General features: G+C 38.3%; 1 protein-coding gene across 13 annotated transcripts in view; it reads right to left on the minus strand.

The window, feature by feature from the left end:
- NEK7 (NIMA related kinase 7) overlaps window positions 1-24,543 on the minus strand; it is a 158,974-nt gene that overhangs the window by 26,408 nt on the left and 108,023 nt on the right. For 11 of the 13 annotated variants that reach the window (XM_082395340.1, XM_082395339.1, XM_082395331.1 and 8 more), the window contains 2 exons: window positions 15,644-15,738; window positions 11,422-11,577 (listed from right to left, as the gene is read on the minus strand). In XM_082395340.1, coding sequence (XP_082251466.1) covers window positions 11,422-11,577; window positions 15,644-15,738 — 251 coding nt within the window. The remainder of the gene's footprint in view (window positions 1-11,421; window positions 11,578-15,643; window positions 15,739-24,543) is intronic. The other 2 variants (XR_014245558.1, XM_082395341.1) reach the window with 2 other exon arrangements.

The following is a 24,543-nucleotide window of genomic DNA, read 5'->3' on the forward strand; positions in this document are numbered from 1 at the left end:
GTCAATATACGTAAATCAATCAATGTGATACACCATATTAACAAATTGAAGGAGAAAAACCATATGATCATCTCAATAGATGCAGCGAAAGCTTTCGACAAAATTCAACACCCATTTATGATAAAAGCCCTGCAGAAAGTAGGCATAGAGGGAACTTTCCTCAACATAATAAAGGCCATATATGACAAACCCACAGCCAACATTGTCCTCAATGGTGAAAAACTGAAACCATTTCCACTAAGATCAGGAACAAGACAAGGTTGCCCACTCTCACCACTATTATTCAACATAGTTTTGGAAGTGTTAGCCACAGCAATCAGAGAAGACAAAGAAATAAAAGGAATCCAAATCGGAAAAGAAGAAGTAAAGCTGTCACTGTTTGCAGATGACATGATACTATACATAGAGAATCCTAAAGATGCTACCAGAAAACTCCTAGAGCTAATCAATGAATTTGGTAAAGTAGCAGGATACAAAATTAATGCACAGAAATCTCTTGCATTTCTATACACTAATGACGAAAAATCTGAAAGTGAAATTAAGAAAACACTCCCGTTTACCATTGCAACAAAAAGAATAAAATATCTAGGAATAAACCTACCTAAGGAGACAAAAGACCTGTATGCAGAAAATTATAAGACACTGATGAAAGAAATTAAAGATGATACAAATAGATGGAAAGATATACCATGTTCCTGGATTGGAAGAATCAACATTGTGAAAATGACTCTACTACGCAAAGCAATCTACAGATTCAATGCAATCCCTATCAAACTACCACTGGCATTTTTCACAGAACTAGAACAAAAAATTTCACAATTTGTATGGAAACACAAAAGACCCCGAATAGCCAAAGCAATCTTGAGAACGAAAAATGGAGCTGGGGGAATCAGGCTCCCTGACTTCAGACTATATTACAAAGCTACAGTAATCAAGACAGTTTGGTACTGGCACAAAAACAGAAATACAGATCAATGGAACAGGATAGAAAGCCCAGAGATAAACCCACGCACATATGGTCACCTTATCTTTGATAAAGGAGGCAAGCATATACAGTGGAGAAAAGACAGCCTCTTCAATAAGTGGTGCTGGGAAAATTGGACAGATACATGTAAAAGTATGAAATTAGAACACTCCCTGACACCATGCACAAAAATAAACTCAAAATGGATTAAAGACCTAAGTGTAAGACCAGACACTATCAAACTCTTAGAGGAAAACATAGGCAGAACACTCTATGACATACATCACAGCAAGATTCTTTTTGACCCAGCTCCCAGAGAAATGGAAATAAGAACACAAATAAACAAATGGGACCTAATGAAACTTCAAAGCTTTTGCACAGCAAAGGAAACCATAAACAAGACCAAAAGACAACCCTCAGAATGGGAGAAAATATTTGCAAATGAAGCAACTGACAAAGGATTAATCTCCAAGATTTACAAGCAGCTCATGCAGCTCAATAACAAAAAAACGAACAACCCAATCCAAAAATGGGCATAAGACCTAAATAGACATTTCTCCAAAGAAGATATACAGATGGCCTACAGACACATGAAAGAATGCTCAACATCATTAATCATTAGAGAAATGCAAATCAAAACTACAATGAGATATCATCTCACACCGGTCAGAATGGCCATCATCAAAAAATCTAGAAAGAATAAATGCTGGAGAGGGTGTGGAGGAAAGGGAACCCTCTTGCACTGTTGGTGGGAATGTAAATTGATACAGCCACTACGGAGAACAGTATGGAGGTTCCTTAAAAAACTACAAATAGAACTACCATACGACCCAGCAATCCCACTACTGGGCATATACCCTGAGAAAACCATAGTTCAAAAAGAGTCATGTACCAAAATGTTCATTGCAGCTCTATTTACAATAGCCAGGACATGGAAGCAACCTAAATGTCCATCGACAGATGAATGGATAAAGAAGATGTGGCACATATATACAATGGAATATTACTCAGCCATAAAAAGAAATGAAATGGAGGTATTTGTAATGAGGTGGATGGAGTTAGAGTCTGTCATACAGAGTGAAGTAAGTCAGAAAGAGAAAAACAAATACAGTATGCTAACACATATATACAGAATCTAAGGGGAAAAAAAGCCATGAAGAACCTAGTGGCAAGACGGGAATAAAGACACAGACCTACTAGAGAATGGACTTGAGGATATGGGGAGGGGGTGGGGTGAGATGTGACAGGGTGAGAGAGTGTCATGGACATATATACACTACCAAATGTAAAATAGATAGCTGGTGGGAAGCAGCCGCATAGCACAGGGAGATCAGCTCGGTGCTTTGTGACCACCTAGAGGGGTGGGATGGGGAGGGTGGGAGGGAGGGAGATGCAAGAGGGAAGAGATATGGGAACATATTGTATATGTATAACTGATTAACTTTGTTATAAAGCAGAAGCTAACACACCATTGTAAGGCAATTATACTTCAATAAAGATGTTTAAAAAAAAAATAAAAATAAACAGGAGTATGTAAAAGAGACATTTCATGGTTTACGGTACCCCGAAAAAATTGTTTAGTTTGCATTACTTTACATGTTTGTAAAAACATGTACTTTGTTGTTGTTTTTAAATTGTTTTATAGGACAAGTTAAAAATAAAGGTCTGAATATGTAGGAGCCTTTACAAAAATCAGAGAAGAAATAACTGTGTAATGCAGATGTTTAAGGGACATTTAAAAAGCAACACAAACATTTCAGGGAGGAAAAGCATATAAAATAAAAATAAAATGAATTCTCTCCAACATTTCTAAAGGATTATGAAATCATAAGCCACATGGAAATTAATGAATGAAGCAGAGAAAATGCAAATATATTCAGATCTATATATGTCTAAAGAAATATCAAAGCATATAGGTTGGTACCAAAAATATTAAAAGAAGAGAGTGTTAACAGTCACTGTTGTCAGGGCGATAACCCACTTAAGCATCCAGTTCAGTTGCGTACAGGTGATGAAAACAGGGCTCTCTGTGCATCGTGGCGTAAGGTCACGGACACGACTCTCGATAGAGTAACAAAGACCCTGCTCTTGGTACTGCTTCTCTTCCACCCCATCCTAATCCCTCTGAGACCAGTTACGGTATATCAGTCTCCCAGACACACCCAGTTTCCATCTACACAAGGACACATTTTAGCACCCCAAAGTGGGTCTAATACATTAACGCACACTATGTTTCGAAGCTTTAGATGTTTATACAAAATGAGGAGGCAGATCCAATGCATATGCCAAAGCATCACTAGTGACTGACTTGGGGGGGGAGGGAAGGGAAAAGAAAGCCCTCCTACACAGATACGTTACAAGGTAATGTTATGGCTCCGTTCCACAGAAAAATCATTCAGTGTCTTCTGAAAACTGTGAAACGTCTTTAGAAAGTTACATGGTTTCACGGGATCCCACAGGATGCGTAAAATATAGGGCACCACTTTGGATTCGTCTTCAAGGAGCGAGTCCCCAGTGTCACTTCAGAAGCATACGTGAACAAAGGGCCTACTTAAATATATTTTTTAAACAAAAATGAAACATTTAAAGCTTAAAGATCTAATGTTACATGGCAACTTTAAGTAAGGTGGTCAATTGATATTATAAATGATGAGTTTCAAACTTACTAAAACCATTTTTAGGAAGAAAAATCAAATGTTATTAATAGTGTTTGAGATAACACTCAATGTTAAGTTAACTTTAATAAATAATGGCACAGTTATAGATTATATTTAATATTATTAGATATCTCATTCTACATTTTAAAGTAAAATACTCTCATCTCACTTAGCGTTGGATTACATAACTATAAGAACTAGAGAAATATTTGTGAAAACAGATATACTTCCAAACATTATTTGTGCCATATAATATAATGTCCCTCATTTTAATATTCTTGGGACAGTGTATTAGGAATAGTCTTCTAGCACCAATTTAAATAACAATGGTTAATTTCCAGTAAGAACTCCAGGAAATTTATATAGTTGTATTAAAATTCGTGAAGGTAGCAACTATAAAATAGAACTATTTAGACTGGTCAAATGAATAAAAAGTTTAACTTCAAAATATGCAAAAATAATCTGCACCTGGCACTTGCATATTTTTTCTTATTTATATAAAGTAGCTCTTTTATGAGCTAAAACAAAGGTCATGTTTTTTGTTACTGACTCAACTTTCTTAAAAAACTTCTTTAAGCATATTCTGAATTTAAATATAAACAGAAATTACCTGTAAATGTGAGGCTAAAAAGCCAGTTATAATTTTTAAGGCTTCCACTTAGTACTTTCCTCTCCTTTCCTTAAGGGTAAACATTTGGGAAATGAAGCATTAATAAAATTACAACAAACCATAACATTTTTTGTTTAGCATGTCATGGATCGACACTTCTGCTACCTTATTTGAAATACATGTAGTAGTTTTCACATATTCTAATACGTAAAAATCATTCTTACCCTTCCGTGCAAGTTCCTTATTCTTTCCCTTCAGCGTGGCGTGGCCCACAAGCTGCGGCCAGGCCAGGCAGAGGAGTGCTCTGAGGGAGCTGCGACCCGGCCTCTCTGCCCAAGACACGGTGCCCCCGGGAAGGGGCACCCAGGTGACATGGTGCGTGAGGGTGGGGACAGAAAAGAGAGCACTGAAGAGCCCACGAGCCTGGGGTAGCACTCACTCACATAAAACCTGAGACTCTCCTTCAGGCTGCTTCCTTTGCTCTTGCAGCACAAGCAGTGGATGTCGTGAGGGGTGCCCTGGAGTCTAGTATTCGCTCTGTTACTTCTGGGTCTCTGTCTGCTCACGTGTAAAATGGGAATAATGCTGCAGACCTTCCTTCCTTAACAAGAAACTTCTTACGTGGGTGAAAGAAAATGGTGATTTCAGAAGCTGAAAAAATTTAGGTATTCCAATTTTATTTAAAGCCATGTAAATATATACTCTACAATAGTTACTCTACAATAACCTATAAATATCTGAAATCAGTTTAGTTCAACTAAAAATTCACCATTATTATTTTGTTATTCATATATAATCAAGCATAGAAAGGATCAAGCTTTTTAATCCTTATATTTTAAATACTCCGGAAAATTACCTAGTCTCAAGAATAATGAAAATGCCACGATGAGGTATCACCTCATACTGGTCAGAATGGCATCATCAAAAAGTCCACAGATAACAAATGCTGGAGAGGGTGTGGAGAAAAGGGAACCCTCCTACACTGTTGGTGGGAATGTACATTGGTGCAGCCACTATGGAGAACAGTATGGAGGTTCCTTAAAAAACCAAAAATAGAACTACCATATGATCCAGCAATCCCACTCCTGGGCATATATCCGGAAGAGACAAAAAGTCTAATTCAAAAAGCTACATGCACCCCAATGTTCATAGCAGCACTATTTACAACAGCCAAGACATGGAAGCAACCTAAGTGTCCATCGACAGATGAATAGATAAAGAAGATGTGGTACATATATACAATGGAATATTACTCAGCCATAAAAAAGAATGAAATAATCCCATTTGTGCTAACATGGATGGACCTGGAGATTATCATACTAAGTGAAGTAAGTCAGACAGAGAAAGACAAATATTATACGTCACTTCTATGTGGAATCTAAAAAATAATACAAATGAATCTATATACAAAACAGAAGTGGAATCACAGACAGAGAAAACAAACGTACGGTCACCAAAAGGGAGAGGGAGGAAGGGGAAGGAGGGATAAACTAGGAGTTTGGGATTAACAGATACAAACTATTATACATAAAATAGGTAAAAAACAAGGACCCATTGTATAGCACAGGGAACTATATTCAATATCTTGTAATAACCTACAATGGAAAATAATGTGAAAAATATATATGTGTATAACTGAATCACTTTGCTGTACACCTGAAACACAATGTTGTAAATCAAGTACACTTCAATTAAAAAAAAAAAGAATAATGAAAATGACGCTGGAAATTCTTACGCATTTGAGTGAAGTGGTGGGGAAGACTTTGCCAGTGTGCACCACTGAACTACTCCTGGGAAAAACCCTCCCTCCTGCCTTCCATTTCTCTAACTTAAAAAACATAAAAAAGGAGGAGGGGGAACTGTGGCATTGTCTAAGAAAGGAAGAAATCATAATGGAAGTAATAAAGTAAAAAAAAAAAAAAAATTGTTATTTAATAACATTAAAGAAAAAAGATTATCATTTTGGAGGTGAATGTTTACGAGATTTCATCCATTCTCCATTAGTTCTTTGGATGTGACCTTTTAGGTTGATATTTTATAGGATAATTGCATATTCGAGAAGTAGCTCCATTAACTAACTGAGTTTTAATAGTAACTGATATTTTTCTATCTGTGGGCTGGAGGTATAAAGCCACAAAACAAACAGAAATTTAATGTACAACAAGAGAGGCATTAAATAATGTGAAAACTGATTAATGGTTTAATAATTTTCATTCCAATCCTATATTTTGGTTTCTTCACCTATAAAAGAAGTGGTAAGACCTACTAAATTATCAAGTTTTCAAAAATATAATTACAAGGTAAGCACAAGTACTGTGTCCTAAAATAGTCTTTGTCACTTATAATAAATGTAAAATTACTACTAAAGAGATAAGCATTTGCCGTAATAGTTCAGATCCACAAGCACTGCTATCATAACACTGTCCACTTTGTTAGAAAGCTTCAACCACCTCACCAATGTTATACAGGCATTTAAGTTTCTTTTTCACTCCAAGTACGGTTTTCAAATCTTCAGTTTATCTCTCCCTACTCTGTTTTCTCAGCCCGAGGACACTCTTCTTCTCTCTACTCGTTTCCATTTTTCACTTTCAGCTGCAAACTCTTTACTCAACTTTTCAGAACTCCCTTCCAATCTGCTGAGGCAAAATTCTCTTCAACCTTTCCTGTGTCTTCTCTATGTATGCTAGGATTTTTTAATTAAAAAAAAAATTAAAGACACAAATCTGTATTTCACATTGTGTTAGTGCTCAGATTTTCAGATATCTGCTAAAAAGAACTAACTCAGTAGAGAACCACACTTTACACTTTCTACATAAATGCTTTTCAATAAACTATTCACTATTTTTTAAAATTTAGATTCTCCTGAGATAAAGCAGTGAACGACAGTGAAAATGCACAATGCTGATGATTACTCCAGTGTGTCCCAAAGAAATGAAATATAGAAAGTGAAGGGAAAAAAATCTATTTGCCTTATTTCCTAGTAATGGACATTGGACATTCCAGATATGATGTTGCTTGCTTATAAGAATGAAAAAAATCATAGAGCAGGTAATATCAATAAAAGGAAACAATCATACCTCTGACCTGTCTTTTGAGTAATTTTCTTCCTCACTGCATAGAGAGTTCTGTAAGAACATTCACTCATTCAATTGACATTAACTGGTTCATTCATTCTTTTCATTTATTCCTTTAATCTCACTCTCTCATTCGCTCAATTGATTGATCAATCAATCAATCAATCACTGAACCTTTTTTAGTGTGCCGGGCCCTGGAGACACACAGATAAAAAGCAGTTACAGGAGCCAGACAGTCTGGAGTGGGGAGTCACATGTGCAAAGAAGACGTGGTACATATACACAACGGAATACGACTCAGCCAGAACAAAGAAAGAAATTCTGCCATTTGCAACAAGATGGGTGGACTTGGAGGGTATTATGCTAAGTGAAGTAAGTCAGACAGAGAAAGACAAACACTGTACATCATCACTTATAGGTGGAATCTAAAAAAGAAAACAAACGTGGCTATAACAAAAAAGAAACAAACTCACAGATACAGAGAACAAGCGAGTGGTTTACCAGTGGGGAAGGGGGAGGGACAAAAGGGGACTAAGAGGCACAAACTACTATGCATAAAACAAGTAAGCTACAAGGATATATTGCACAGCACAGGGAATATAGCCAATATTTTATAATACTTATACATGGAGTATAACCTTTAAAAATTGTGGATCACTATGTTGTACACCTGAAACTTATATAATACCGTAAATCAACTCTACCTCAATGAAGAAAGAAACAATTATAATGCAGTGTGGCTGCCAAGGGAGGAGGGTTTGAGGGGTGGAGAAAGGGGAGCAGGATAACTTTATGCAGGAGATGACAGCCATGGTTTGTTCTCGAGACAATGAGTTTGCCCGATAAAGAACAGGGCAAGGAGCATTTCAACACAAGGAAACAGCACCCACAGAAAGATGGAAACTCATGGGCCTTCTAGTAGAACCTGCATGGGCAGAGTTCAGGAAAGAAGAGAGTAGTACACTGCGATCAGAACGCCAGAAGAGCTCAGCCCAGACCAGACTACGAGGGGCCGTGGGAATTACAACTCCTTGGACATAGCAAATGTCCCATAAATGTCTGCTTCACTGATGTTAATTTCTTAATCACCAACAATACTAAGTTTAATTAAAACTAAGAGGTATCTCAGGGAAAATATCTACCTTTTGTTTTTTTTTGACCCAATATTTTTATTGTTAAGTACAGTAATTCCCTATTGCTACACGGATGAGATCACTACTAGAAAAGGAAAGAATACTGAACACCAAAAGTCATAAAAAAAGATACTTTAGTCAGCTACAAATATATATACGTTCCTAATATCATTCATGTGCAGCTGAGATAATTCAGTTTGGAATCCTAAACTGTACATAATAACAACAGCATAATTCAAAAGGAAATATCTCTGACATACAGGTTTATTTTTCCAAAGGATACTATTTCTCAGCTTTGGTTTTTAATGCTTAAGTGTATCTATGTCTTAGATCATAAGAAATCTAAAAATCCCAAGCTCTTAAACTCTGAGCTGTTCTAAATGGAATGACTTTATCTGGAAATAAACCTTGTAGAGCTCCTCAGGATTCTGATCAATCGAGGCTGGTTGGCAGGCAGGCCTTTTATTCTCATGAAATGCTCCCTGTGTGTCCTCTTTGGGCAGGAGCCTTAAAAATTTAGCGGTAGCTAAATCAACTTGGTAAGCTTTCAAATAGATATTTGGTGGGAAATTAATTTGCTTAAAATGTTTAGTTTTCCAACAGATATAGAGTCTGTTAGCATTTGAGCTATAAAATTGACACCTAATGGATTGGTCTTTTAACTAAAAGTTCACTGTTGAAAAACTTTATACTTCACTTTTCATTGTTTCCTAAATTTTGCCATACTAAAAAAGCTAAATGGCAATTTGGACTTTTAAAAGATCTAAAAAGCCTACTATATAAAGGAATAATAAGATGCCGTTAATGTATGGCAGCATGAAGTCTGTTCATGTTTTTTGCTACCATAAATTCTGTATAATTATTTTCCAAACAACTTGAGTTCCTACTTAAGGAGAGAAAATATTTATTAGCACATCTGCATTTCAAAGCTCTTATTCTGAGAACTTTTCTACATAACAACAGATTAAAGTAAGATCATTAGTCTGTATTTTTTATATCTCATTTCTTCAGTAAGAATTAGTTTCCCTGTTTACCTACGCATTACAGCTTTCAGTTTTATCATCGTGCGACAGCAAATTCTACCAATCGGAGAGACCGTACTATCTTTTTTGGAAAGTACATCATATAACATGTTTTGCTTTATATCTCTCTTCAAAACTGGTAACTATATAGAGTGAAGTAAAAAAGTGTAATCTATTTTCCTTTCCCAACCATAAGACCTTCTTCTATCTGGGCCAGACTTTGATATTTGCCCCTTGGCTGAGAATCCGCAAATCCAACTTCACACTTAGCTGCAGTGAAGTAGCCCTGCAGGCAGGCCGACTTCAACGAACCACTAGTGGTATCATCATTAAAATCCTGCTGAAGGTCACCATGGCAACCGCCTGCTGAGGCTTCACTGCTGCACTCGGCATCTCCTAATCAGCTACCATGTGAAATGCAAATTCAGACAGTCTGAAAATTAGTCAAGAAGAATAGGGGATGAGGATGCAGATATGTGAAATATTCATGCGCTTCGTGGAAAAAAGAAGACAGCATGAATGACACAACAAAGGACGGCCCCTGACATTCTCGCTATCATTTTGCATGACTATTCACACCCTACTGTATTTCCAGGCCGAGAGTTCTGAAGTTGGCTTTGTGAAGTGCCGTATTTATATTCTATGCCCAAAATAGTAATTAAAAATGGCTAACATAATAGCATTAACATCAAATAAAGATAATACTTCTAAATTACCACCACTGCCTTGTAAGAGTTTGTTCTAATTACCTGAATACCAATGCTGTGAAACAAAAAAACCAAGCGTCATTGATTATCAGTATCAAAACTATTAGGAAAAAAAAAAAAAGGTACTTTCAACATCCTAGGACCACAAATGCCTTACATATGGTAAAAATTCTTTAGAGATATTTATTATTCAAGTTACATGGACTCACTCTTCCTTATATAAAATTGGAACCGACTGCATTCATTTCACATAGAAAGAGTGACAAGACCACCTAAAAGGTGAACATTATAATTGTTTCATATTTTTTCCTTTGCCCCTTTCCATTTTCCTTGGGCAAAACCTCTGCTGCTCACGAGCAGGTGAGATGTCCTAAAACAGTGGTTTCTCTGGGTGGGTCCCCAGTGAGCTTTCCAAAAAGAGTTATGTGAACACACTTAGTTAACCTGAGACACTGCTATTCTGCATATCTCCTCCTTAAATATAGGTAAAATCATGATGCATTAGGCAAAAATGGGAGATGTTTTGTTCAATGAAAAACTGGATGTTGGGTGGAGCCCAAACAACTCATTTCAATGGGTTCCCAAAGCAAGCAAGGATCCAGCTCAGATCTTAACAAGGTAAAGTGTTCTAAGATTTTCAATTCTACCCAATGTACTCTTTACCACATCTACAGTGATAACCACAAGCGTTTCCTACAGGAATCTGACTGCAGCAGTGAGGTGGGGACGGGGCAGATCTTGTCAAAGTAAAAGGAGGGAGGGTAAAGCTGAGAGAATAAGGCTGAGAAGCATGCAGCTGAGAGATGTTTGCTTCCAATCTGGGAAAACATGGGCTGGAGGGAGGAAGTGGTGCCAGAAGAGAAAGTTACAACTGTGTGCTGCTCTGAGACCATGGGCATGAGGAGGAACCCTGTTAAGAGGGGCCACTGGACATGCTGGTCGCCCAGAGCCTGGCTTCGGCATTAATTCTGCCCTCTGCCGTGCTCAGGAGGCTGTAGTCAGCCACTGCTCCCATCCCACGTAGGAAGTGGCCAATGTCACACCACATGCTGCGCTGTGTTCCCCTCCACATGATGAACTAACTGTGGTCAACTCTCTAACGGCCAAGCCTCCGAGAGAAGGAAGACGGAATGAAGGTGCTCTTTCTGCCATTTGTACTTGTCATTTGTATCAATGGATAAAAGAAGATTCTGTAATAAAATGCAAACGTCAGCAAAATGAACAACATGAACGCAAGACTGAAAAATGACTTACCTCCTCTGAATAGTGATCTGAAGGAAGAGGTGGGTAGTCACACTGCTCTATCTTCTTACACAGCGAGTACAAGTTCATTTTGTCGCCATAGAAAGGGCTCTGTAACGCAGCCATCTGTAAAATGCTCCCAATGAAACTGATATAGTTACATGGTAACTTTAAGGGAGATTTCATCAAGTATATTACACTGGGGGGGGATAATTACAAATACTTTAAATAAAGTTCTCTAGGCATTTTGTGTTTCATGAATACCCTTTTCAGAGAATTATTAAGTCCTAAAAAGTCTTACTTCAATTTTTGGTTATTATTTTCAACATTTAAACTTCCCTAAAAGGGAGAAATGGTTAGCATATAATTATTTATACACATACACACATATGCAGTATAAAACAGTATTAGAAGAATAACAAAATAACTTAAGACTCTGTAACTACAGTGCTATAGGAACAACTAGTATATCTCATGACTAGACAGACATCAATGGTATGTATCAACCATGTAATGGTCACAATACAACAAAAATGAAACGGCAGTTAAAACTGAATTATAATCTAGCCATGGCTTGGGGAACAGAACACACAGCATTTTATTTCACATGGCAGTTTCTGTAGGAAAAGGTTATTTTGCGATAAAAAATGTCTTCTCAGTCTGAATGTTATAACTGATCCTCAACTAGTTCACAATGAATTAGAACTGCTTTTCTTTTTTGATGATGTCTCGAAAACACGAAATGTGCTCAAAAGGCCTAGGAGTCATAGCCGCTACTTCAAGGCATCCAAATGAGATTTTTATGCAGGAAAAAAAAAAAAACGACTCAAAGAATGAATGCCTTTAAAAAAGACATTATTGAATTTAACTTTATTTTAAGACCAGGTTCTAACTTGACCTGATTTCAGGTGTGAGCAAGGACTGCGGTTAGCAGGATTACAAACTAAAAATTCAATTGAAAATGTTCGCCTCCTGAATCTTTGAACTGCGGGAGCGAGACTACAACACAGAGTACGACGCTGCCCCCAAGTCAGTCACCCTTTTCTACATGTGCTAATAAGTTTGATTTTGGAAGGACAATGTGTACATTCCCCAGACAGGCCGGGCGTGCGCGCAACACGCTGGGCCGAGCAGTGCTCCTCGGCGGGGCGGGCGTCGGCGGGGACGCATGAGCTGCGAACGGCTCTCATCTGTCTGGGTGTCTGGGCCGCTGCGGGCAGAGCTTAACTCCTTCCCGGCCTGGACCGCGGGGCTTGGGGGGAAGCAGAGCGCAGAGCCGCCCGGCAGCCCTTTCCTAGATCTCCTGCAAAACCACCTTAGGAACAGGTGTTCCCCACGAAGAGAAGAAACCCCCAAACAAGGTGCATGTCCCTTAACATATAAATTTCCACTCCATTTGAGAGGAAATTTCTAGAAGAGGGGCTACAATAATAATTACATGTTTTGTTGAAATGCGAGGACACTTTATGATAAAACACAATCTTTAAAATGCCCCCCTTGAAAAATAGACTGTGTGTATAAACTATTGTCTCTCCGTGTTTGCAAAAACCCTAAGTAAACGTCCGTATATTCATTATCATGTGCCAGGAGTTCATTACAGTACTTTTGTCTCAATACTGCAGTGTTAAAAAAAAAAAAAAAAATCTGAATGTCCCCTAAGGAGTTAAACAGGAATAGTATATTTTCATGCATCTCCTGCTTTGACAGATGAAAAATGTCAACTGTCCTGTTTTTATTTTCAAGCTTTTGCACTATTCATCTGGTTCATTAGTGCATCTCGATGCTGCCCCTGACAGCTGCTCGCCCTCTCCTCCCAGCAGCTGAATTTTTCAGGCTAATTTGATCCTCCACACTGAGACGATCGCTAGAATGATTGACTTGCTCCCTGACCTCCAGGGTCCGACTTCCCTGATTAGTATTCTGGGGGTGTTGGAGGGACGAAAGCCCACTGTCTGTCTTTGGGGCTGGTGGCAGCTCTCTTTTTTTTTTGAACTGTAAGCCACCAACCTACAACCCTGGAAGGATGCAATTGCTGCACTGAACAATAAAGGAAATGTGTAAAACCTACTTTTCCATGTAAAGGTCCGTGTAGCAAAAGCACAGCATCTTGATTTTAATTAGTAAAGTCTACTTTGTTGCATATCAATTAAAACTGTACTGCTAGTTTTTTTTTTTTTTTTGAGGTTTCAGGAATATTTGAAAGTCTAATTTTCTGAGTTTAAAATACGTTTTCAAAAAAGGGTTCCCACTCCTTCGTTGTGAATGATAAATTCTTAGTGGGATACAATATAAAATATCGATGTGATGCTATGGCCAATTTTTTAAAGCTAAACTACTGGGCATTTTTATTGACATTCTATTAAAACATAACCAGAAGGAGATAACAGCATCAAGGTAAATTAAATCCTTAGAAAAATTCTAGTTCTTCCCAATCACCTGCATGGAGCAATTGAGAAAATGTGCTGAGCTGAAAACTAATGTTACCATGTTAAATACTGTAACTCAAAACCATCCACGACACATAACACGCATGAATGGAGGAGTGTCCAAAGAAACAATTTTTATTTTGGTGTTCACGTATACATAAAAATGGGACACTGCCTCTCAAAGGCAAATCCAGAATGTGAAGAATTATTTCAGTTTTGACATGGGAGTCTGCTGGTCCTATAAGAGTTAGCAAACTTCCCAAAAAATGCTTATTACCTCAACTGAACTTTTTCTTTTTCATTGCTAAATTTAATCTCTTTAGTGGAAACCAATTTGCTGTTTACTTTTAGGTGTATAAAGGGAAAACGGTGCTTTGATAATATTATTAGACTATGGCCTGAAGGAATCTAAGGTCACCTAAACAGGTATAAAATATTTTAAAATGTACAAAGTGCCTTTTAAACTTTACAATAACTTAATATAATCAAATCAGTGCAACACTGTTCCAACCTATTAGCAGAATATAATATAGTAAGCATAAATCTCTTTTAATCTCATGTGAATACATACAAACATGTACTTTGTTCTATCACTAATTCATAATTTTTCTTAATAAAAATTACCCTAAGGATGTTCTTTAAGAACATTTTTAAAATCTCTTCCTTTTTAAGTGGTCATTAGTTTATTTAGTAGGAAGAACAAAATAAACAATCTCAGGTTCCTTAATTTAAGGAAATTTGAACGTGCAATCTGTAAAATAATAATTAAAGATTATGATACACATTTTAAAAAACCTTCTGCTGCTCTACTTCCAAGTAAAGGTGGAACAATTAAAATAGATGATCTCATCATATATTTCATTTAAGTCAGGAAGACAAGAGACATAAAATAAAGAGTAAGAAATACACTGGTTTCTATCTATCCAGTTCAGATTTCCTTTGTATACCTTAAAATATGAAAATGATTCAATGTATTATTTTCCTTCATTTTATTTTATTAAAAGAGTTACCGAGATGTAGGCTAATTTTTAGTTAACAGCTTTGACTGAAAGCCTACATTCCTAGGAAAATTACCATTCAATTAAAGAAGTAAATTACAGAAGTCCCTAGCTTGAGTGTTCTCTGATAACACTACTATACAACATGAATATAAAATGTGCTCATAGCATGCTTTCTTCTATTCACCCAAACTGTCGCACTGCAATACTTGCTAGAGGATCTATCCACATGATTCCATCTTCCTTTGATAAATTATCACCAGTAGAACAGGTGAGAGAGAGTATTTCACTGAGCTTTACCAATACAAACCGTTACTCATGGAAACTAAGAGATAACCTAGAAGAATTATCTGTTTACAAACTATCCTTAAAGCTAAATTAATCTACATAAAAGTGAAAAAAAATGTGACAAAGCTATTTACTATGCTTTCATATTTTACATCCATTCTATTATATCTATCTTGTTATGCATGGGCAACATTTTTTTTTAATAGATGTTCAAATGTATATTTTTATAAATAAGATTATACAGCAACATTATATTAACATTAAAAACATTTAAGAAATAAAACTCCCATCAAAAGGAAACAATTTAAAATTATATTAGAGGAAGTAAATGTGTAGAAATGTATAGTTACTAAATTTCATTATAAAAACAGTTACTAAGTCAGTGAATTAACTTCCTCATAATTAAAAAGCTAATTCTTAAACACCACCCAGAAAAAAATAACTATATACTATTAGGATAGGGGAAATATATTCCAGTAAGTAAAATCACTTCAATATATGGAATTTATCACCATTACCTACCTCATACAGTAGACAGCCAAGGGACCAGATGTCAGATTTGAAGTTGTACCCATTTTCATGTATTCTCTCTGGAGACATGTAATAAGGTGTACCCACTGCAGAAAGAAACCAAATAAAACAAGAGAAGGATAAAAATGAAGATGCCGCTGTGCTAAGAAATTACATCCAAAATTCCAGATTTAAAATGTCATCAAAATAATTCATTAGGATCAGAAAATTGTTCTGGGGAATACTCAAAACTTTTAAATTTCCTCTTTCCTCCCTGATCCTTGAACAGCATGTTTACAACTATCCCACATTAAAAAGGGTGTGGTGGGTTACACTTTATTTCCTTTCGATCAATTCAGGGAGAATCTAGGGAGCATAACTAAAGAAAGAGAAAGGAATTCCAACCTGAAAATCTACTCGGTGACTCACATTGGTTTCATTTCTTGATATTTTTAAACATGGCTTGTATATCCCAAATAATTAAACATGCTGATATAATAATTTTAAAATAAATAGCAATACCTAACAACTGAGTACGTATAAATAAATCATACTTACTAACTTTTACAGAAACATCCCTTAGAACATTGTTGTGACTCTTAAAATTACAAATGATATAATCATTAACCTTCAGTACCTTACTTTCTCCCACTTTAGAAAGAATAAAACAGACTTTTGTACATCAAAGGGTTATATAATAACATATGTGAAAGGTCACTGACATCTCTGAAAAAATGTCTGAGACTATTACTACTGAGAACTTTATAGAGACAAGATACTCTGGATAATTTTGGGGTTCGCTTGTTTTGATGTGTGAGTACACTTTTCGGTTTTTTATGACCATTTTAGAAAATGTGAACATGATATAATGAATGCTAATATAATACATTTAATTTAAAATTTATTAAATATCTTAAAATAAGTAAGACATATACATTATATTTTGAAGGGTAAAAAACATCGAAGTGACTTTGGAAGTGAATATCTTAAGTCTCAAACTTAGGTGGCTATTATTTCACCATTATTTGCCTAAGGCTTTTTGCCAAACAGAAAATCAAAGTTTGAGAACAATATTTAGAAATTTTACTTGCTTGAGGCAACAGCTACCAAAACTATGCTGCTGCTCACAGAGAAAAGCACATTCTCCTTCTTCTACTAATTTTTAAGTACTCCCTAGGAGTTTACAGTAAGTCTAATGAGAGGGTAACTCAGAATGCTGAACAGCGGCGTTTAGTCAGAGGCAACAAGAGGCGGCACATCAACAGTCAAAGCATCATGCTCAAAGACATCACCCTCTTCTTCCAAAAGAAGGAAGTTATAACCTGACGGTCGTGTGTGGAAACTATGCTGGGCTAAAAGCTGAAAACATCATGAGCCATCTATTCACAAGAAATCCTATCTATACTGAATCCATTTTTCCTAGTAATGGATGGTCCTAGTCAGAATGGATGAAAGGGAGGTATTTACAGAAGTGAAGAAGTGAAAAAAAGAGTATGCAAACAGGAGGATAAAAGAAATTTACAGTATGAAGTATTCGGACATGATATTAGAGGCAAACTTTAAGAAATAAATGATTTAATTGCAGCATTTCCTTTGAAGACAAACAAGTAAGTTTGCCAATTTCTCTCAGGGTGAGAAAAGCCAAGAAACTTTTAGAAATGGCTAGGTTTAAAGAATCTGTATTATTATCGAGTCAGATAAACACAAGCTCTGCAGCTTTGAGCGCTGTGGCCCCTTCCACTTGTAGTTTTCACAAGCGACACCAACTGTGGGCATACTGAACGCTCTCCGTTCAAGGGGGGAGCGGTACAGCTGGAATAATAAATGGCTCTGTACAGGCTCCCGGTTGCAGGACGTGAAGCCAGTGACTGGCAGTGAGGGATGTGCAGAGAGAGGCTTCACGGAATCCACAGGGGGCGACTGAAAACACTGAGGCTTGAAGGTTCAGAGTTTACCAAAAGCAAAGGTAATTTTAACCAGTAGCTCTGGGAAACCTGCTGATACGTTAGGGGTTTGATGTGAGTGTGAAAGATTGATGAGAGGGAAAAAGAAGAACAAATGCTTGCATTTTACAGAGATTAGCCCCGGCATCACACCTTAACTGCCACACAGACCCAACGCACGGTCAGCCCGAGAGCCAAGGAGGCAGAGAAGCGGGGTGATTAGGAATCCCACTAAACTAAACCTAAAACCTGAAAAACTGCAAGGTACAGAAGAGCCTCTTAGGGAGCTGCTGGAGGTCATTACCAACAGTTACACACAGAGTTAACGCTGCGGCTTTAAACCCAGACGAGGGTTCTCCTTCATATTACCAGCAACCAGCGTCTTTATACTAAATACGCATGTTTTGGTATTTCAATTATGTGTATCTTGCGTATATAATAAAATGGAAATCTGAGTATGCTACTCACCTCTCTGACCGACACATAATGTCCAAAAGCGTCATTAAGTGGGAAGGGAGAAAGTCTGCCTCCTGCACTACGGTTACGGATGGGTCAGACTCATCACTAAGCGCTGAGCCCAGGTGCGAGAGGGAGGCCCCCCCGCCTCCCCGACCTGCCCCCGCAGGGCGCCCCCGTCCTGCACGCCGACACTGAGCACAGGCTGGGCCCCTGCCCATGAAGGGTCCATCCTCGCCCGTCTCTAGCGGGCACAGAGCCGCAAAGTTTAAGTGCCCAGGAAAATGTGAAATGCGTGTAAATGCAGTGAGACGTTCTCCACATTTCAAACTTAATGAATACATGATTATTTCCTAAAAACCTTTTTTTCTAAAATTCATGACAGCTGTGTGTATTAGTGCTGTTGCCTCAAGAATGTGGTGACTTCCTAACACCTGTACAAGACAAGGGGGAGGTGCAGAGTGACATGATTAGACACGTAAACGACCGCGCAAAGTACTGTGCGCTGAGGCGCCTCAGACGGCAGGACGCATGATTCCGCTAATCCTTCCAGAATGCGTGGCTGGAGGCAAACGGGAAGATGTTTCACTACAGCAGATACTTAGGTCATTTTAACCTCCTGACATGAGTAAAAGTGAGTAAGAAATGGATGACAACATTATAAAACACAGGAAGTCTGATACTAGAGGAAAATTGTTAACAACTGAAAATGCTATCTGACCCTTCTTTAAAATATAATAAGACAGTCATTCAAATATTAAAAATAAATTCATTACGTTAATTGACTTATTCTAGCTATATGAGAAAAGTTTTACATGGGAAGTACTCTATTAACAATAAATACATCCTAAAATGTATCCTTAACAAAATGAAGACTGATTTTCGCAAGTTCTACAATATGTTTAAGAAAGCCAAAAAATTGTTAACATGCTATTATAGAATAAACTAATTAATAACTTTCATTTCATCAGAGTAAGTTACATACAGCATTTTTTCAATAGTTTATAAACATTTAGCAATTTCTGCAAAGAGTTGAATGAGAAAAAATAATAGAACCACTGAAGCACCTTTTTATATGGTTAGATTTGGGTTGCTATTTTTTTGTTTTGTTTTGTTTTGTTTTTTAAGTAAGGGCGGAAAGGAAAAATCATTCAAAGGTCAGGAAATCTGTTTCACATGTTACCTTTGCCACCAACTAACTAGGACCACTTAACTTCTCTTTTTATTACTTTCCTCATCTGTAAGGTGCAGTGATGAAGAAGATGAGATCGTTTCTGAGATCCCTTTGCTCTCAAATTCTCCAGCACTCATAAAAACCCTGCAAACACCCATACAGAAAGTGAAGTGGAAAAAAGTAATATATTCCTGTTTTAAACTATTACCTAGGACAGTTGACTGAAATGTTTTACGTCAGAGGGTACAAACAAGCAAATTCAGTTTAGAAATGTTGCTTCTTTCTCTCAGAACAAACTGCAGAAAAGAAAGCTTTGAACATTCCTTGCTGGGGGAACTGAAATGACACAATTCATCTTAAACCTCAATTTGATTTAAACACACACACACACACACACACACGAACACATACAACTTCAGGAAATAGGAATTAATTTTCATTTTTTCCTTCATACTCTTAAGCCAGCCCAGAAATTACGTTGGCAGACTTCATGGAGAGAGGCCAAATTTACTTAATTGTAAGGAGTATTATCTGAGGTCAGTACAGAATGGCCGAGTGGTAGATCAATATTTCTTCTACAAAAGACATTTATTAAATAAATTTTTCATCTTTCAAGTGTAACCGATAACATTTAAAAACCCAGAAAATTTTCTAGTTACTGTTTCTCTGCTCCAGGCACTGTGTTAAAAGGATCACATGTGTTATCTTGCTGAGCTTTTCACACTGTTTATCAGGGCCCACACTGTTCTAGGTGCTGGGAAGACAGAAGTAAACAGGCTGAGACCTTGTCTTCATGGGGCTCACTGGCTAGTGAAATGGGGGCTATTATGAGGTAGTTTGTAAATTAATTTATTTTATTTTATTTATTTTAGTTTTGGCTGCATTGGGTCTCCGTTGCTGCACGCGGGCTTTAGTTGCGGCGAGCGGGGCCTACTCTTGGTTGCAGTGCGTGAGTTTCTCATTGTTGTGGCTTCTCGTGTTGCGGAGCACAGGCTCTAGGTGCCCGGGCTTCAGTAGCTGTGGCTCGTGGGCTCAGTAATTGTGGCTCGCGGGCTCTAGAGCACAGGCTCGGTAGTTGTGGTGCACGGGCTTAGCTGCTCTGCAGCATGTGGGATCTTCCCGGACCAGGGCTCAAACCCGTGACCCCTGCATTGGCAGGTGGATTCTTAATCACTGCACCACCAGGGAAGCCCCCAAGAGGTAGTTTAATGAGATGTTACTACTATTATCTTGCTGTAGAGAGGACGCATAAGGAAGTCAGGTAATTTGCCAAAGATCACAAAGCTAGTAAGGTATGGATGTAGAATTCAAGCCAGGTCGTTCTGTCCCTTGCATTTAAACAGTTATTTCATTAAAATTGAGGACTGTGAAATAAGACTGGGAAAAAAAAATCTGTATCTTTCCAAATTAAGCAGCAGAGAACTCTTCTACAAGTCTCAGCATGTACACACCAAAGGCCAGGAAGTGAGGGTCAGGGTTCAGTGCTTCTCTGCAGCTACTCTGTTTCAAACAGATATTGTTATGGTAGCTGAGAGGTTAAACAGGCACAGTTTGCAATTAGATAATAGCTTCTTCCCAGCCTGATTATTTAAGTCAAGAAAGGACTGCAAGTTAAAAATAAATCAGTGAAAGTAGTCTTTAATACTGACCAAGCATATGCTGCCTTTAAGGCTCCAAACCACGCTGAACTATGATGGGGTACACGCCAAGGAAAGACCCACAGAGAGGTGCTAGGGAAGGTGTGGGAAGGACAAGCACGTGACCGCAGGTGGCACTTGGCACCAAAAATGGAACTGCTTTAATGCCTGGTTCAAGAACACTGATTTTCCAAGTTGTAATCAGAGGATATATCACACTTGGAAATAGTGTGGGGAGCATGAATTGTACACTCAAGAGACCCCAGTGTGAAAATTCTGATGCTGGTGGAACGACGGCCATGCGTTTACTCAGCTGGCAACATTACAAAATCAGAGAACCACTGTCTCATTTTGAAAGGGAAAGAGGAGTTCAAGCAACCCTGTAACGCAAACAACAACGACAACAACACAATTTCGCCCCAAGAGGTTTCAAGTATTTGTCCAGCACAAGGACCAGTATCAGAGCACCCTAGCCAGCTCTTTGTAAAAATCTATTCCATCCTCAGGAGGTACAACAAGCATATATAATAACTCAATCACACACGTACATGCAAAAAGAAAACTATCTCTTTGCTCTTCCGGGAGACATTAAGAAAGCAAGTAAAATGCCATATTAGAACATGATTAAGCTGTTTTTTGTTTTTTTTTTTCTCCTTTTCACTAGAGCAAGCCATCAGACAGGAAACACTTCATTGTAAATAAAAAATGCAACTTTGATACAAACAGATTTGCTTGAATAGCAGATAACTACCCTTAATTACTTACATATACCTTTGGAGTACATAATGTGCTTATATTTTATGGCAGTGTAATTTTTCTAATTAAGTTTTGTTAAAATTACTTTCTATCTCTTCCCATATTTCTGTCCATGAGGAGGCAAGGCACTCAAAAGTAATACTGGTACAAAGGAGAGATGACCCTTGAGGATTAAATAAGCTTTTGTAAATAATTAAAAAAAAAAAAAAGAACTGTTAATAAACTAATAGTAATGATAGAAAAGGACTTGCTTTCAAAACTTACATGAATGCAAGTGTGGTATTTTCTCCCTTGAAAAGTAAACACATATCACTGATGAAAGTCTATAATTAAAAATGGGAAATTTTAACGTTAAGACATCTGTCTAAAAAAGCAGTGCTTAACTTCAGTACCGTGAACTTCCGTTAAAATCTCTGACCTTTAAAGCACGCCACCTTACCTGGCTTTAGAGGAGAACACCAAAGCCTCTCCAGCCGTCAGGGCGACCAGTCCGGGGAGGCGGGCAGCACTTTGGCCCCTGGTGCTACGCCGTGAACGTCACATCACACGGCAAAGGGACCTGAAGCTAGGGAGACTACCCTGGCCTGTCCGTGACATTTGCAAGGGCAGGGGTAGGGGAGATTCCAAGTGTGAGAGGGTCTCCACCTGCCACTGCGGGACTTGAAGATGGAGGAAGGAGGGAGAAGCCAATGAGGGCAGCTTCAGAAGGTGAGACGCGGCCTCGGGAGGACACAGGAAGAAAAAGGGGCCTGGGTCCGGCAACACCGAAGACCTGGATTCTGCCAACAACCCGGATAAGTCTCCCCACGAAGCTCCGGAAAAAAGTGCAATTCTGCAGACGCCCTGATGTTAGCCGGGTGAGAGCCATGTTGGAATTCTGACCTGCAGAACTGCAAAAATAATAAATCTCTGTTGTTTTAAGCCACTGCATTTGTGGGAATTTGTTAGGGCAGCAATAGGAAAGCAATACAAATGCACCGACGATTCACGCGTCACGCGGGCCAATTCCACGTGCCGAGCCAGCCACAGGCCAAGAACTCCACAGGAGACACTTGTGGTCTAAAGCATCCTCGACCTCTACGAGTTCACTGGACAGTCTGGGGATGGGATGAGGTACATTCTTTGAGGGTTTTTTTTTGGGGGGGGGGGTAGAAGCCAATACATTTACCATAAGAAGAATAAAAGAATAAAATGATGGTCTTTTATCATTTAAAAGAGCTCTGGTTGTTCACTAACTGATAAGGACCCTAAACCAGGTAATCACAACCACTTTAAAGATTTGAATTAGAGATGCAGAAGAGAGAGCAGTTCATGTGCTACGTGGCACTCAGTCCACAGCTGGTGTTTGAAGTTTGCTAAGTAATCATTTTTATTATAAATGTTTTAAGTTGGCCAAAATAAGGTCCCTATCACAAGTACGTCCAGGAGGGAAAATTACAGATCTACTGATCAAGAGAAAACTCACCAGGGATCAATACTCTAGCGCACCTCATGAATCATTCTGGATTTAAAAATAATCTCTCTGCTCAGAATCTCCTAATTCAGAATGAGGGACACTCCCTAAGGCTATCCATGGCTCCCTCTTCCTTCCCCCCAGCCACACAATCCCATCAAGAGAGCTAATTACCCTTCAGGTGCAATAGCTACAAATACGTCACAAAAATAAACAAGGAGAGAAGGAGTACAAACCACATAAACAAATGAATGAGGTATTTTTCCTTCATCTCATGGACAATGAAGGGGGACAATGCTCACCTTCACTGTTTCCGGTTCTCCTCTTCCTGAACACCTGGGAGAATTATTCATCCACTCCTTTAAGATGGATGCGGCCATGAGACTTGTTGTAGCCAATAAAATACGAATGGGAATTAACGTGTTACACTCAAGTAGAAAGATTTAACTAAGAGCCAGTAAGTGATTCTCCATGATCTCTTCATCTCATGAAGATCACACAAGACTGAAGCCCCCTGAAATGCCAAGTGACCACCTGGAGGGAGGGCGGCCACCGGGACCCACACGGGGCCCACAGCTGATTCCGGGTGACCAGAGAAGTAATACGCTTCAGTGCTAAGCAACTAAACGCTGTTACTGTTTCTTCCTGCGGCATAATCTAACCTATACTTACTGATATATTTAGTTAAATCCATCCTTTGATGTGTAGCCTGTCTCTAATTCATTTGATCAGTATGCACTGAGCATCTATTATGTGCAATGCCCTCTCCTACACATCTGAGATACATCAGAGAACCAAAAACATGAAGATCCCGGTCCTCATGAAGCTTCCATATGGCTGAGGCAGAAAGACAGAAAGTACTAAGCATAATAAGTAAGTAACACAGCATATTCAAAGATACGAAGTCCTAAGAAAAAAGAAAAATGAAAACAGGATAAGGATCAGGAATTCTAGGGATGGTGTGGGAGTGGGGTCAGGTTCAGTATTAAATAGAGTGTGCTCAGTAATCCCCACCCTACCCCCTACACAATATGAAGGAACAGAGGAGAAAATGTGCTTTAAAACTGCTTGCAAATAATAAATGCTGTGCACATATTCATTGCTACGCTTGCTGTTGATATTTAGTAGCCGTGGACGATTCCTCTGGGTCATTATTACAGGAAATTAGGGCAGTTTGATATGGTTTGACTAACAATCATATATTTGGATGATTTTAAAATAATCCAAGGTGACATGAGAAAAATTACACCTTGATTGCCATGTTCCTACTTCACAGGTTTTGGTGAAGTTTTAGTTTTCAGTCTAGAAGAGCCACTTTCTCAGAAATATCAGCCCCAGTTGCTGGTAGACAGAATGGTTGTGAAGAAAGACTTCCGTCCTGTTTACTTCTGAGTCTTGGGCATGCAGAACAGTCAAGTGCAGGATGGGGGCAAATTGCACTTTCACCTGTAGGCCCCTCAGCTATGTGCACAGCGGGATAAGGTAACCCCGAT

Source organism: Balaenoptera borealis, assembly GCF_965194805.1.
Source record: "Balaenoptera borealis genome assembly, chromosome: 1".
NCBI classification, from domain to species: Eukaryota; Metazoa; Chordata; class Mammalia; order Artiodactyla; family Balaenopteridae; genus Balaenoptera; species Balaenoptera borealis.